This window comes from Anopheles arabiensis, chromosome 2 (assembly GCF_016920715.1).
Source record: "Anopheles arabiensis isolate DONGOLA chromosome 2, AaraD3, whole genome shotgun sequence".
NCBI lineage: Eukaryota > Metazoa > Arthropoda > Insecta > Diptera > Culicidae > Anopheles > Anopheles arabiensis.
Window position 1 is genome coordinate 85946837 of NC_053517.1, and position 17028 is coordinate 85963864.

The window sequence follows — 17028 nt, forward strand, 5'->3', positions numbered from 1 at the left end:
GCAATTACTGGAACCGTTCCTCACCAACACGACCAGCATAACAATTCCAGCAAAGCTCGTCTGGGCTTGATTAAAACAACCAAGTTTTCCATCACCTTCACTTTAAATATCCACTTGGAGGGCTAATTGATCGTTGGCATGCCCGCGGAAAATAAATAAGAAAAACACAGAAACAGAAAGAACAGAACACAAAAGGAACAGTGAAATAGGGATTCCCCCGCTCCGCCGAGGGTGGGGGTGGAAAAGTCCAAAGCTTAAGCAAACAATTGCTTCCGTCGGCAAGTGTTTCAACTGTTTTCACCTGTTCCGCCCGATCCGATCCACAAATGACTAACTTTTGCTCTTTCTCGCTCTCTATTTACACTTGCGCCGAACTTTGGAGGCCGAAGCAAATACACGCCCGAAATGTAGACTGAAACTTAGTGTGGAGAAAGAAGGGCAAAAAGCACCCTGAAGCTGGAGTGGAAATTTTCTTCACCTTTAAGACCTTTTTCGGTGGCCTTGCTGTGAATGCAGTGTGTCTGTTTGGTTGGTTTGGTATTTTTTTCTTATTTTACACGGGCCCGTAAATGGGGCTGCTAAATTTTCATGAATTGAAGCTTTAAGCAGGCAGCACGGGCTCCCCCCACCCGTCCTCTTTTTCCGGCACGGTTCGTTACCTCTTTTTATGTTTTACTTTTGTGCAGTGTTTTGCTGCAAATCGAATCACTCTGGTTGGAAACACAGGCTGGAAAGACGCGTGCCAGCGCTTCTTTTTGGGGGCCGAATTGAATCGATACAGCAAAAGCACTGACTGGCTGTAAAATGCACAGAAGGGGTTTTATTTCTTACCGTGCCTAAAAGTGTGCCAAAAATTTATGGATGAGGATGGGATATTGGGGCTGGATTTTTTCCACCGACATGGCAGGTATTTTTATGCGACGTCTGCTGATGAAGGCAGCGAGGCCTGGGTCCTCGGCGCTGCAGTACTTTGCCGTGGCTCGGCAACAGAATACAAATGAGGCTGAACTGACAACTTGAAGTGAGTGAGCGCGACCGCATGAGTGGATAAACTGAAACCGAACGTCGGAAAAATGTTCTTCCCCTTACTTCCATTGGAAAATCTCCATTTCATTCAATCAAGGTGTAAGGTAAATCTTACACACGCGACAGCAAAGACTGTACAATGTACACCGAAGTTTCGGTGAGCCTGCTTGCGCCTTTTCGCCACCCTCCTGTTGCTTTCCACGAAGGACACAACAATTTTTCACTAAGTGAAACTTTTGAATAATATAAACCCTCTGCAACGGTGTTCGGTGGCGGTGTCGTGGCGAAAGTTTCACGCTATTGATACCGGCGGATGGAAAATCACTTCACACATAATCGTACACAGCACGGGGCCCAGGGTCGCAGGGCAAATGTGGCGGGAAAGGTGTCTGGGAGGGTGTGGTGGTGGAATCTTAACACCCTGCTTCTTGTTGGACAGAAAGTAAGCGAAAGAAAAAGTGAAAACACAGAAAGAATGGAACAAAGTAAAACCTTTCTTCAATTCACAACACCAAGCTCCAACACACCAACACAAGCTCCCTTTCGTACTGAATGCTTACTTGCCCCCGGGCAAGAAACCGATCCAAGGAATTCTCCCCCCGTACCCCATGTAAAATGGCAAAACTTTTAGAACTCATTAAAAAAAATCTCGTTACTAAAGTTATTTCCCTCACCTTGTCGCCCGCGTGAGTAACAGACACTAGCGCTGGGTCGCCGGTCCTTCTTCGCCTGCCCCAAACAGGGGGATTGGCGAAATAAATGGGCTGAGAAAAGCTACCGTCAACGCGTTAGCTGGCCCATTTTTTTTGTACTTCCCATGGTTCCACCTTGGCTTCCCTCAACAGCTGTGCATTTCCCCCGGCACGCACACACACACACACACACAAGAAATAATCTGCATGAAATTGGTTAACGGAATAAAAATACATATTCAAAGCGAACGTTTCGGGTCGTCTTCTTACGACGACCGCCTCAGGCAAATGCCGGGCAACGCAAGCATAAGCTTAGCAGTGGGGGTGGAAACCGGAGGATGTTGTTGTTTTTTTTTTACATTTTTACTCTTGTCCGTTATTTACGCTTTGCTCGTTCAGGGTTTGGCCCGCCAGGTAGGCAAGTTTTACATCCCCGGGACCCCGGCTGTACCATAATAAATCGAAAAACGGTGTATCGGTAATGGGCGTTTTGCATTTAATGGCCCCATGGCAGGGCAGAGCGGTGTAATGGAAAATTAGGGCCAATTGCCTGCTGGGCAAAGACGGACGGTGGCCAGCCCGTAAATACGCGTGCCTTATTTCTCATATCAACCCCTTTGTTTCTTGTTTTTTTTTTAATTTATTTCACAGAGCAGGCAGGCAGCATCATGTGGCTGTACAGTTGGTTCGGGATCCTGCTGGGTGGACTGCTAGACATTACGGCCTTTTCTATCAACACCGATAACCAGGTAAGTGGGGAAGGTGTTGTAATTGTCTCAAATTTGAGGTGCATTTTTTAAAATGATTTTTGTCCTTTAAATGCATGAAATACGATTTTTCCTTTTCTTTCTTTGTAAGCATATTGTTTTTGTTGTCCTTTTTTAGCCCATAGCCTCTTAAAGTTCAATGAAATGAATAGAAATGTGATCATGCTACTTACAGTGTAATTTAATTAAAACTTTCACGCCGTAAATGTCAATATCCCGAAACGTGATCGGGCCATGAAGGTAAAAGTAATGGTGCGCTTCTTAAAGTAAAAACAAGTGCCTCTTTAAAAAAGAGCAAAAAGCCGCCTCGAAAAAAGAAGAAGCTCAATTTATACAAAGTCACATTAATTCCCATCCTACACCTGCGAAGACGCTCACTTTCGGAGGAAGCAAACTTCGGCCCGCCTCTATCGATACTCGCAATACCAATCGAACGAGAATGTATGGCGTGCCATTGAATAAAGTAGCGCCCCATTGACCACCGTAAATTGTGTCCCATTAAGGTTGGATGTTCGGTTACAAATCACACGCCGTTGCGAAACGCTCGCCAAGCACGGCGGAAGGAATGCCTCTAACTAGTCGCTAAACTTTAATCCCATCGACAAGAAAGTATGAGTTTCACCGTTCTGCGCAAAAGGTGAAATGTTAAAGTTTGTACAGGGCGATGTTGCTCATTTGTCTTGTGAGTGTATGCACAAGGTTGCTGTATTTGTGTTTTTTTTACTTTGGTTCACTTTCCACTGCATAACAGTCCAAGCTTAATGGAGAGACACGGAGCAAGCAAGCTGCCAGCTGTAATAAGGACGCCCAGCAAAGCTGCCACACCGTACGGAAATTGGCGTAAATATGTCACTTTGCTGCCGGCCATAGTTTCCGCTCATGTGCCAAGGGACACTTGCATTGTGGGGTCCGGTAGCTTAGGTTTCCATTTTGCTTTCTGGAGGGAGGAAGAAAAGGTTATCACCGGAGAGAAGTGAAAGTTATTGAGATGGTCAGGAAGTAAATTTAAAATTTTACGATGCCCGGAACCAAACCAAAGGCTTCCGGAGATTGCTTCGCAACCGCCCGTGTGCAGCTTCTTTTCGGGAAAAACTTTTGCCACACTTTGCCAACTGGAGTGTGGTTTTAACAGACGCACACACAAAAAAAAATTGTGAAGGAGACTTTGTCGATGACATTTATTTCCTGGCTTCGCCTAGCTGTGGCGTTGTTGGGAAAGGTGAAGGGAACGGGTTTTAAAAAAAGGAAAATTCTCTCGTTGGTCCGGTTCAACGATGCCGTTTGCCCACTGGCCGGAGAGATTGACTCACCCCGTTGGTGCTGGTGTGGTCATGAAGGTTAGAATGCTTCTGTGTGCAATATAGATTATTGAATATTTACCACTTTAAGGGCAGGATTATGGAGCGCCGCAGGTGGGTGTGTTATGGGTTTTGTACCTTGAACTGGTTACCGTACGGCTCGTTAGCACTGATTGGATTACGTAGGTTCCGATGGTCAAATCAGAGCATTGAAATGACAATCTACTGTTTTAAGGGCATGAGGATCAATGGCAATGGCATAGTTATGTTAGCTGGAAGCAAATGAGACATACAGAGGACATACGTAACTTTAGTGTAGTTCATTATGAAAGGCATTTAATTGTTCATTTCTTTACGTTATTCTCATTTTCGTGCTTGTTAAATCCATTTTAAGAGTATTTCATGGGAAATCGAAAATTTATCATTGATTGCTTCCATTGATCTCTTACAGATTTACGATCCACAAATAGGAGAAAACTATGGTAAGTATGGCAGATCAAGTGACATGCAAATGGAACTCCAACGATTGGAATATTATTTATCAAACTAAAAGCCCTCCCACGATGAACTTAATTTATATCAAGCAATATTCATATCCCCATCAAACCATCGCAAACGTTCGCAGCAAATTCCAAGAAATGCACACTGCTACAATAGACCGGCAGCTACAGTTGGTACCGCTTTTATTAGCAGCACAGCAAACCAATAACTCAAGATGAATCATCGTTATTGAAATGAACGTATTTCTGAGTGCTCGCCTAGTGCGATAGTAGTGTAGGGAGCAAATTGTTGTTACGGTTTCTTGGTATCGGTTCATCGAAAACATTTGCCCCTGGTCGGTGTGAGTCGGCAAGAGCTCGGTTATAGCTGGCTTCATTTCCGTTGCCCGTTGGCAATCGCATCGCACAGTGGCAGCAGTGTATTGATTTTTGCTCTCGATTTTTTTGCAGATAGTTGCACGGTAGGGAACGGGACGTACTACCACGGGGAAACGTTCAAGCTCGATTGTCGAACACAGTGCGTTTGTCAGGTAAGTTAGACACCGGCGGAGCAAAGGAATCAGAAAAAATAATAACATATAGTGACAAGACGTTTGCTGCGGATAATTGTTGGTATGGGGAAAGGAATTATGTATTAATTAAACTTATTCAAGTGTAAACTGTAACTTTATCCCTTGAAGCTTTTTTGTGATTTTGCTGTTCTTAAATTGAATTAAAATAAGGAAATGACAAAAATCAATCTTTATAAAGCGAAAAGGTTAATCGTGATTTTTTAGACGCTAAATAAAAATATAGACTTTTTGCAACATAATTTATGTTAGTATTGCCTCAAGTACAGGATTAACGGTCTCACAACTGTTTATTTTAATGTACCTTTATTTTGTGCTTAGTTGTTTAACCACGTTGTATAGGAACTGAATGAAGAAAAACAAAGTTGTTTCCAGACTTTAACCTTATGGCCTGCTGAAATATGAGCAGCTAGATTAGATGCTTCCAGAAGGTTGGTTCCACCATTCCGTGGTCCCGGTAATTAACTCTTCGGCTTGTTCCAACGTGATAATTACATTTAACAGCACTCGGTACTCTAAAAAACGGTTTCCTTTTTACACTGTTTTCAAAGAACGACTCCCGTTCAGGTATCATTTACTTTTCCTGTCAACATACACAGAAAAAAAGCGGGATGTATAGGAGAAAAAGGTATATTTACTTTGGTGCCATCGTACCAAATTTCCTCTCTACGCTAGGGTTGTGAAAATCCGTCTCCTTCTCTCAGGTAGCAAGGTTTTGTGAAATTTTGTCATCATCTCAACCGCCTCCCCTTGGCCACTCTGCCAGCACCGGTCAATCTGATCCGGTGGTATCGTTTCGGTAATTTTGCTCCAAATTCAATCATGGTCGTCCCAGCGGAGCGTAACGCACGGAAGGGTCCGCACGGATTCGAATGGTGGAGGAAAATTCGGTTTTACAACCGTGAACTGTTTGTTGTCTAATCAAACAAAGTTACGGCCCCGGAAGTGGGAGAAAGGTTTCGGCAGTGACCAACCCGCGCGGCCAGTGTAAATACGACGGAAACGAGGTTACTGCGATCGAGAACCTCGCGAACCGATATCGAAGCCATGGTTTGCATAGCGGAAAACGCAAAGGGTATCGATTCTAAAAGAGATTTGTTTTTTTTTTGCTTCTTGTTTATATTAAGGTGTGGAAAACCAATTACCTGACAGTCAATATTTGATCTGACTTGTCGTGTTTTATTTTTTTCTTTGGAGTCTAATACATTTTCTTGCACTACGTTTTTTGAGTGCTTTGTGATAGGATCCTCCAAATAGATCTAGGATAGTTTTAAAACGAATACACAAAAGCGTCCCGAAAAGACACTAAAAATAGAACGCGTATTGGAGTTTGTAATTGTGCATAATTTAATGTTTTATTTAATAATTTTTTTCACAGAACGGTCGCCATGCTTGTTCGACGCTATGTCCACATGAAAATCTACCACCACCCGTTGACACGTCCATTTGCATCGCTCCCAAGCTGGTGGAACTGCCCGATCATTGCTGCAGAGTGTGGCTGTGCGAGCAGCCTGCAACTGACGGTAAGATTTAACATTTTAAAAGTTAAAAGCTTTGTTTATTCATTATCAACATTTAAAAAAAGCAAACAGAACATTGTTACATTAAGTTAGAACAGTAAGAACAAAAATGCTCCACAACAGTTTTCATATCTCACGCTAAGATTCTTACATGCTCTGCTCTGGTTGCATTCTCGATGGAAATTGGCCAATCTAAATGGCAACTTTTCCAATGGTTCCCTCCATTCAGAGACCAAAACTTAACCACATACAGCCTGATAGTCATATCTCTACAAAGAGTAGACCGTTCTCCGGTCTACCGTAACCAGGGCCGGAGTGATTTACCGATCGTTCTGACACACATTCCTATGTGTGTGTGTGTGTGTGTGCCGAGATTTGGCTGTGTTCCGTGGGCCATCTTCTGCTTCCTATTCCATAGAATCTTTCGAAATTTCGGCAAAAAAGGATGTCGTTTGCTTCCCGCAAAATGTTTCCGTTATCCGTTGCCCGTTGCCCGAACGAGGTTCGTGTTCTGCCCAACGGACGATCATTAATTTGGGTTGTTTTCCGTATTGTGTCGTTTCTTTTTCCTGTCCCTTCTTTTATCTCGAGTGAGAGGTTCTTTTTGTGTGAGATGTATCTTCAACGGTAGGGAGAATGCTCTATGTGAGTGTGTGGTGCTTAATTTGGTTTTACATTTTTGTGGGTTTGCTTTATGCGGTTTGGCGAAGTGAATGGTCCGGCGAACGGATGCAGCACACACTCAGCTCCGTTCACGGTGCGGTTTTCCGTTATCTGCGTGCCACGTAACGGTAACGGGACTGATGCATTGGTTCACGTCCTTCCCTTCCCCCGAAAAACCACAGATCCCGGTTGAACAGAGCGGTGGCAGCAAAAACACGTGTCAAAAAAGGCGCACAACAAAAAAACCAAAGCACACACGTTGGTAAATACACATCTCTGTTGCGATTGTTTCGTTGCATGGTACACCCGATGGCAGTGAATGCGACCTGTTACAACTCGTCCACCACGCTGTGGTCACCGTGCTCGCAGAGCTGCGGTATCGGGACGTCGACCAGGAACATCACCACAACGCCCGGCTGCCAGAAGCTCAGCACGATACGGCTGTGCGAGAACCATCGGTGCAACCGCCCGGGCAATAATTACTACATCGCCGGTGAGTACGCGACCGAGGGGCTGCCGGGCCGGGGTAACGCGGATCGCGCGGAAGATGGACCGACGGACATGGAAGGTGACCGTTCCGGTGTCACCAGCCGCAAACAGCGACCGTACTACGATGGCAACAGTGGTGGCTACAGCGCTCCCAACAGCGTTTCTTTGCTCAGCGAAAACGAACATCGAAGACGTAGGGTAAGTGGCGGGTGGTAATCCGCGTTTGGAGCATCTTCTAAATCTGGCTTGCAGCACTGGTGTGTGTGTGTCTGTGGGGCCAGTGTAGAAGATAATCTTCCATCGGCTCATTAAGCTTGAATTCCGCTCGCGGCGTTTGGTGGTGAAAATTTTAGCACAGTTCCGCCACGGTGCGCGCGGGCAAGGATGAATAATTATCTAATGACTTTCGATCCTCCTCTTCCTCCTTCTCTCTCTCTCTCTTTCTCTCTCTCGCGTGCTCTCATTCATGGCAAACTACTATCCGGCAGAAGGGTCACGAGTGCCGAAGCATTCAGCGGACGGCCTCCTCCCGGTTGCGGCTCGGTCCGTGCGTTTCGCGGAAGCTTTACCGACCAAAATCCTGCAGCCTGTGTCAGGATTCCAGCATGTGCTGTGTGCCTTCAATAACCACTACTATTAAGGTAAGCAGTAGGGGTGAAATAGGAATTAGTGGGTTGTTCGTAATCGATAGGGGAGGAGCGGATATCATTATTCGTAAATATGTGTGTTAGTATAACAATCTGTTGGCATCGTCATTAGGCACAATGTGGAAGCTGTGGCGATGCGTCTCTGGAGCGTTGTTTAATTGATAGTAAATAGTTTTTAAATAGGAGCGATTTGTTGAGTTTCAGTGTAAGGTTGCTGGAGACAAAAATTGGTCTTTACTCAGGAAGATTTAATTATTATTTCGATAAAAGTTGTAAAATAAAGAACAGTGATTTTGCCAAAAAGAAAAATTGGTCTTTAGACAGAATGATATTATTTATATTATTGTCAAAAAATCTTAAAAATATACATTTAAAGTGTTTAAAGATAAATTAAAAAAACAACTAATGTTTTTGATTTCAAAAAACAAAATCAGGCGATGCCTTTTTGTATTGGGTATGATAAGCAACTAAGATTCTAATTTAGTATAATAATAGTAGCATGAAGGTTTATGTTATAAACATCTCTTATTTACGGATAATATTGAAAGAACTAGAATTAGAGGCAATTTGAAAAAGCTTTTTATCGATTACAAAACCCAAAACAATCGATAAGTGTACCATTTGGTCCAATAAAAACATAAAATTGTAGAAAAGCTACTTACAAATCTGGACTGAACTAAGCCTAACATTGTTTATGTGTCAATGTCTTACACTAGATTTAACGTCCATCTCAAACCCATTTCAAAGTGCCCAGCTTTACACAACGTTGTGGTTTTGCCGGATTTACATGCTATCGGAAACTTAACGAGGGATCTGATTAGTGCCCAATATCTAATGCTCATTTGATGTTTCTTTTACTAATCGGCAGGTTGAATTACTGTGCCCTTTGAACTCGGGCGATCCGTTCGACTTCATCGAGCACGGGTACGACCTGTGGGACAGTGCGTCGATCGATCCGCTCGACCAGGAGATGCTGCAGTCCCGCCAGATCCACATCGAGAACAAGTACGTCGACGTCCAGTGGGTGCTGAAGTGCGAATGCGGTCCAAAGGTGAGTACGGTGGCACGCTCTCTGCTTCGAACGGTGCGCCGGTCATGAAAATTTTATTTCACTCGACACGGCCAAACCACGGCCAAACCAGTGCAACAATCAACCAGGAAATGAACCTGCAAAGGTATTCTGGTTGACCGAGCAGGACACAGCCTCGCTATGGCTTTGATCTACCGGTGGGGCAGTGGTCATACCACTGCGACTCACAGCCGGATAGGTTGGGTTACTACAAACAAGAAAGAAGAAAGACGACAAATTACACCATCACGTGTGGCAAGCCAACGCTCTCGACCGAGGCCCTCCACCAGACGGTTGGACAGTTTGTGCGGCAAAAGACCGGCATACCACAATGTATTAAAATAAATTGGTTCATTTCCGGGACAAAGTGCTGCTGGAGTGTGTCCGGCCATCGTCCACCGCTGATGACCATTGTGGGTCATGCAAAGTACGGGCGAATAAATTACTACAGCCTCGGTATCACCCAGGTTTCGAGGCAGGATTGCTGGGACGACTTCTTTGTCGCTATTTTTCCCACACTCTCTATCTCTCTCTCTGTGTTTGGCTATGTGTTTGCGAGGGGCTTTTTCCCTCCGCTCAGTTCGGTTCTATCCAGACTCGCTTTGTGGTTTCGGCCACGCTTTCGGCCGGTGAGAGACATCTTGATTGCTTCGTGGTGGTATCTCTCCACTTTGCGATAAGTCCCCAAGCCCTCGAGCCAACGTGGGTTACACAGCTAGCCAGCCAGCCAGCATGGATGGCGGTGGACGAGCCCCGGCCCGAGACCGAAACGTTGGAGGGCAAAAGTTCAAAGGGATAACCCTTATGTCGAGTGCGGATAAGCAGCAACGAAGACGAGGCATCGAGTGCGCCACTTAGCAGTAGCGGAGCCACTGCCGTAAGCGGAGAAAATTGAGCACAGACACAGATGAAATGGATCATTAAGGCTCCTTCCCCCTCGGGATGGGGCTTCTGTGTGTTTGTGTGTGTGTGTGCTGTGTTGTACACGCGCTGAATAAGCATGTTGTTTGTTGGTTTTTGCAGCCGACTACCAGCAGCAAGTTTCAGGTGCTGGAAAAATGCCCCCAGAACTCCACAACATCATCATAATCATCAAACAGGTAGAAGTGGGATAAAGTTCCACTGTTCGATATCGGTGCTGGGCGAGTTTCACAATTCTAAAGCCTCCAGCTGTAGGTAGTTTTGTAAGCGATTGGTTTCTGGTACACCCGTACTGCTGCCCGATTGAACCGTAGAACATATTTACCTTTTAGTGGAGCAACCAGTGTACCGAGCGATAACCGCAAAACCCACAAACCCCGTGCTCCTCTAACCAGCATCCAGGAGTGGTAGTACTTCCTGTGGCGGGCGGCAAAGACACGCTGCTGCCGGTGCTGCTGCTCCATTTGCGCAATCAAAACAATTTCCATAACGCTTTCCAATCACCCGCATGCCCACGTATCGAATTGTGGCCGCAGGCACGAGCGCCTTCCCTCAACCGAGCAGCACGACGGCCCCGAGAGTTGGGTAATAAGGATGTCATTAAGAGCGGTTCGGGGGTTCGATGCAAGCAAGATAAATAAAATCGAACGATAACGGTTATGGTGTGCTCCTGAAATCGGAAACCCACTACCAGATGTGCAAACGTGCTGTTAAGGAGCGAGTGTGTGTGTACGTATCTTGCCTGTAGCGTGGAACTGAAAGCGAACGAGTGTGTGTGTGTGTATGTGCAAGAAAATTGGTTTACGAAAAACGTTTGCCTACCTTCGGGCGAAACACACACCGGTGATAAACGTCTTGTGCCGGTGCTTACAAATGGGTAACTTCGCACGCCATGGAGTATAAGGGTGTGTATAGCGCACCTTCTTCTCCACCGTGGGATGGATTGTGGGAGGGTTTTCTTGTCATTTTCTCGCTACTTTCAACTCCTACTTCCCTGCAGGCTTGCACGTTGAAAGCATGTGCAAACCGGGCACACCGAAAAATGTGTTGAATGAGAGCTATATGTCACGGGGACTTCATCGGGCCCATGCCAACATTACGTGTAACCGGCAGCGGAGAAACAAAAACGGCACGCCATGCCACGCCAGCTGAGCTTTCCGTTGGAGTAGGGCTGTGGTACAATAGCTGGAGAAAATGTCACAACGATTACAGGCGGGTCGCTTTGTTATCAATCATCGTGAGTGACAAGCGGGAATCTCTCCGCTAGTAGTAGCAGCAGCAGCAGCAGAAGGCTAGCAGATTTGAAGCTAGATGATGTAATCGCACATTCGGTGTAAGTTTTCAGCACATTTGTGTGGAGCGCTCGATATGCTTATTTTCGGCGTGCGGGGTTTGAAGTTCAGAAAGGGGAAAGAGCACCAGCCCCCCATGTCCATGTAGAGGGAGGGAAAGTTTATGGAATTCTCGTGTAAATAATATCTGTTTTGACTAATGATAGTACCGTGGCAGGATTGCAAGGTGTGGGTTTTGTTGGAGCTTCAGCCGAGTGACGAACTACAGCTCGGCCCGGTCCGAGTATTAGCACGTCTGACAGATAGTGATACGGGCTTGTTAACGGACCGTGCTTTACCGTGGTTCGGGGATTTCATGCTGCGATTTTACAACCTGACAGTCGGTGTATGTGATGGTCGGTGTATGTGTTTATGTTTTGCATAGTTTTACTGAATGAGGGACATCCATCAGGAGAACAATAAGGACCACATTAATTCATAGCCTACAATCGTTTACAAGACCATTCGGGAAATAATAAAATGGTATGATGGTATACAGGAGGTGACGATTTAATCATGAAACTGTTGCATATTTATGATAATGGGTCATACATTGAATGTTGCTTAAGTGTTTCATGCATGGTATGTATAATGTGGTGAGTCTTCAATTTCAATACGACTAGGTAATTTGGCTAGGTTACTGGACTACACTATGCAATTCTCAGATGCTCTTTAAACTCAAAGAGAACATAAAGTCAAACTGATTTTGAGTTATGACCGAGCGAGGAAATGATCTTTGACTCATACCGGTTCTATAGCAGTCATTGAGCCCATACTGGTAGGAGAACTGATCTTTTACAATCTATAATGATCTTGGAACTAAGCCATATTGGCCCTAGAATTGATTCCTGACTCATATCTGTCCTGGAATTCACCCCGTACCCAATCCAATCGTGGAACTAATTCTGTTCTCCGATACTGGAATTGAACCGGAACCAAAATTGATCATGTAACTAATCCCTTTTTTAATAATATATAAAAAAACTGAACCTTTTTCAGTTTCAGCAATGGAACGAATTGTTTCCCAAAAGGCCCCTCTTCGATACGGTAGCTGATTCCGTAAAAATACTGGTCAGCAAATAATACCGGCAGCAGTTATTTTAATTATGCGCATAGACTTTTTACGTTCAATTTCCATTAATATTGATCCAACTATCAGAATCCAAAATGAATGTTTAAAATTAGGTTAGATTTGTTTGTCTTTGTCAACGTATCATAGCGTCTACTCGTTGTTCTAGGATAAAACAAAATAATAACGAATTTGGGCCCCGTAGTGCAGTCTTCTACTCATGATAACATGCCCGTCATGGGTTCAAGCCTCATATGGACCGTCCGACAGTAGTAAGGACCGACTATCCGACTGCGTGATATTTAATAGGTCTCAAAAACTTCTATAGATAACATAATTTTAGAATTTTTCAACATGAAGTCAACATTTTAAACCATATTGATTCTCAACCAATTGCAAATGATTTCCACAACCGCTATCCGAACGAGATTTTTAATTGCCTTCATCTCCACCAACCTAGCACAGCATTGTTTGGCCTTGCTCGAGTGGTACAAGAAATGCAATTAATTTGACGTTTACTTTCAACTGCAAGCGATCTTTGCCTTCCCTCTGCTTTACCAGCCCACAAACCTCTTCATCAGACCGGACCACAGCAATCGCGTTTTGTAGTCAGCTCACCGTCTTGTTTTCATCACAAAACCGTCATTTTTCGCCTCTCTTTCTCTCTGTCTGTTTTTTTTCCATTTCCCAGAGCAAAAACTGTCACCCCCGGAAGTCTGCGGGATCATCACCGGGTGGCCACTCGAGCAGAACAACCGACCACCACCAGCAGCAGCAGCACCAACAGCGACGATTGGGCTCATCTGACCCGCAACCAGCGAGCGCAGCGGGATCCACAGCGGCCGAGCAGCAGCGCAACAGCACCGCATATCGCACGCTGCTGGGAAAGGCACGTCCGCACGGGGGGCAGGACGTGACCGGCGTGGATCACGCCATGGGTAGAGCCGATCCACCCGTCGACAACACGGATCCCGTCGACTACTACGATGGCGGTCAGAGCGCTCGGAAGGGCCACAAACATGCGGGCCACCATCGTTCGTCGGTGCATCGGCGTCTGGTGCATCGTGGTCTGCATCACCGACAGCAGCAGCAGCAGCAGCAGCAGCAACAACAAAACCGACAACCCGATCCATTCGGCAGCTGGAACGATGCCAGCTCGGCTGTTGTGGATGGTAGTGAGGAGCTGCTGAAGCGGGTTCATCGAACATAATAAACTGCTGGCTCAAGACTCGCGCGTGTGTGCGTGTGAGAGTGTGTCCGGTGTACGGCAATCGATGCGCGGGGTTGAAATTCAATGCGGAAATGCAATTGGCGTACTTCCGCTTCCGGCTAGGCTGGGCTAAGGATCGGTCCCTTGTGATGCTGACTAAACACACAGACATACACACACATAAGCACACATCACACATATGTGAAAGTTCTTCGAAAATGCTGTCATATTGTACATCGATGCGTACAAATATCGCCTCAGACGGTGCAAGTTTTTTTTTCGGGGTTTCGGCTTTCGTTGCCAAGGGATCTTTTTTTTTTGTCCTCCCGATGGGCTTGGTTTGCTCTTTGCAAAACTATTTCCCCCCTCACGGGTGAACAGAGCATCATGCGACATGCAAGAGAAAGAAAAAAACACACACATATGCAAAGCTATATCCCTTACGGAATGTAGACTCACCTGCAAAAGGGAAAGAAGAGGTGCGCTGCAGATGCAATCGAATCGAATTGCTGCTGCTTGTACATAGTTTTTAATGGAATTCTCCATAGTGAGTGATGCAGCAGAATGAGATCGTAGCAAAAAAAAGGAAGAAAAAGCAAATAAACAAACCCATCCCTCCCGTCTTAGTAGCAGAGGCACGAGAAGGAAAAGGGTCAAGTTTGGGAGCGTTTCTGATTCCTTATTTGCTCGGGAGTAGATCAGCTCTTTCTCCGGTTTTTTATCCACCCCACAGCTTGATGATACTCTAGATGGCAGAGCTTTTTTTTAAGTGTGTATGCATAGAAGAAAGCTTGCGCAAAACTTTATTAAATGCTGTTGCAGTGGAGCGGCAACTCGTGTAGTTAATTTGTTCAAGCGTGACTTTATTATGTGAATGCACACAAATGAGAAAGAGAGTAGAAAAATAAATCTTATACTATTATCCCGTGGAACCAATTGTAGCGCGAAATAGACAGTGAATGGATGGACGATTTTTATCGTGCATGGTAATGAACTACCCCGGTGCGGTAGTTGCATCCGGAAGTGAAAAAGCAAGTGATAAAACGTAAGTAAACGAGAGAACTAAAAATAAAAGAAAACTCTCGAACATACACATCAAGCTACATTGCATCACTCGCATCTATTGCGACCGCGAAGGGTACAGAAAAAAAACCGGATGGTGATGGAAGCAATGCTTGGAAAACCCGCAAGGAGAGTTGCAAACCTGATCCGCAAAACCACCATATCCCCACAGAACCTCAGAGGCAATGAGTGTCTATGTACGTGTGTAGAAGAACAGAAGACATAAGCATCAACGTGACTATTATTATCATCATCATCATCATCATCATCATACCACTGCTACCACTACACCTTAATAGCTACAACTACTACTACTACTACTACTATTACTACTCACCCTTCCCAAAACCACAGTTTCGTATCAACGTGAATGGTTTCAAACAAACTCTTGATAGGTCTTTTACTGTGTGTCGTGCAGAAAAGGTGGAACAGGGAGAAAAGGAAACGAAACATAAATCCATGCTTTAGTTCCCTTCTGCGGGCTAGCGCTTCTTCCGGCGAGGGAGTCGCTAGTTCGAGACGCTGCAGTCGTCACTGCATACCATTGCGGGTGGGTAATGAGTGTATGAGTATGTAGGTTCTTGAGGAAGATGTGTTTCCTTCTATTTCTTTGTGGCTGCGTAGGTTCAATGCTGCGTTCTTTGCGATTGCCCTTCCAAACGAGTGCGGAGCGAGGTCAGTTCGCAAGAAAGATGAAGGCAAATCGGCAAAAGAAAATTAGGTCACGCTGCATGCTCGAAAGGGGGGGAAGGGGTATTTTTTCCGCGATGCAGCACACTCAACGATGGTAGGAGTGCACACAGCCCACAGATACAATTCCACGGACCAAAGCAACTCACAAGTGATTGAACTCAATGCGTGGTGAGTTTGGTATTATAAATAGGTACAGTAGAAAAGGAGGTGAATGGAACATATTTTTTGCATTATTTAAAAAAAACTAAAGATAACACACTTTTAAAAGCTTTTTTTCTAGATCATTGTACTTAGCTTTACTCATATGAATGCGTAATAATTTCTAAAACAGGGTTTAAGGTATGTTTTCCTTAGTATCGTTTAAAAAGTAGTATATAGCCCTCAGCATCGTCAAGTTTTCACCATTTATTTCCAAACTATGAAGAGCGTAATCTGTTGGGAAATAATTGTTTGCAATCATCTCCTTTTCGCTTAGTTACGATTAAATCCCTCTCGTTCGTTGCTACATCATTGCTGCGCCGTTTCAATCGGCGTATAATGTGAATGCAGAACAAGGTATAAAACACACCTTAACCAAGAGGAAAGAAAGCTTTTTCGATTTTACTGCACTTGAAAGGACTCAAACAGTGTAGCCGAGTGTAGTGTTAAAAACAAACAAACAAACAAAAAACTTAGTGAAAATTATACATACTATATTCTCAACCCTCTTCTGGCGGGATATCTTAACCGTGTATTGCGGTTAATGAACAAGCTCTTATCCAACACACTTTGACACAAGTACACCTATACAAACACTCTCAGACGCATGTATGAGAATTATATTCGGTGCATATACAGACAGACCCAAACAAACGCGTACTCACGATTGTACAAGCCACTTCACAGAATTAGTTATTCTGCACACAAGAGCACAAGAAACTACAAACTACAAGAACAAGACGTCGCCAACACTTTCACTGAGCGAAATAGTTAAACAGAGCGAAAGGATTAATTATGTGTTTGTGTAAGCGTGTGTGTGTGTGTTTGTGAGCGATAGAGAAGGAGCGAAACGAGTGAAACGAGTGAAATATCATTGCACGATACGTATGTAAATATGAAAATAGTACTAGACAAAACCCCCGCTCACCTTCGTACGAATGTGAACGGCTAAACCTTCACTGCATCCTTGGAGCGATTATTAGACGGGGAAGTGTTGTTGAGGGTGCTGTACATGAAGTGCATTGGAAGTCGAGGAAAAGGGCTAATTTTCACAACCAAATATCAGTGGTAGACAAAGTGGCACAGTAGCACGCGTGGTAGCATCGGTTTGAGAGTGGTTAAAAGCAAAGAATAAACTTGTATACTCAAGCAGTTTGCTATCAATTACCGAAAGGGCACTGAGGTGAGAGGTGAAGTGGTGATGTGTGAAACAAATGGTCATGCATTGCAATGTAACCGACTCCAACGGGTAGGGTGATATGGAATGGGATAAGAAAAATAAAAACGACAAAATGAATAGATGA

The 17028-nt window shown here is 44.7% G+C and overlaps 1 protein-coding gene across 3 annotated transcripts in view; it reads left to right on the forward strand.

The window, feature by feature from the left end:
- The window catches only part of LOC120906156, a 62515-nt gene extending 45487 nt beyond the window's left edge, over positions 1–17028 (forward strand). For 2 of the 3 annotated variants that reach the window (XM_040318814.1, XM_040318006.1), the window contains exons 3-10: positions 2370–2467; positions 4235–4265; positions 4734–4813; positions 6231–6375; positions 7352–7722; positions 8013–8165; positions 9040–9222; positions 13253–17028. In XM_040318814.1, the coding sequence (XP_040174748.1) occupies positions 2387–2467; positions 4235–4265; positions 4734–4813; positions 6231–6375; positions 7352–7722; positions 8013–8165; positions 9040–9222; positions 13253–13771 (1563 nt within the window). In that variant the 5' untranslated portion in view covers positions 2370–2386 and the 3' untranslated portion in view covers positions 13772–17028. The remainder of the gene's footprint in view (positions 1–2369; positions 2468–4234; positions 4266–4733; positions 4814–6230; positions 6376–7351; positions 7723–8012; positions 8166–9039; positions 9223–13252) is intronic. The other variant, XM_040319086.1, reaches the window with a different exon arrangement.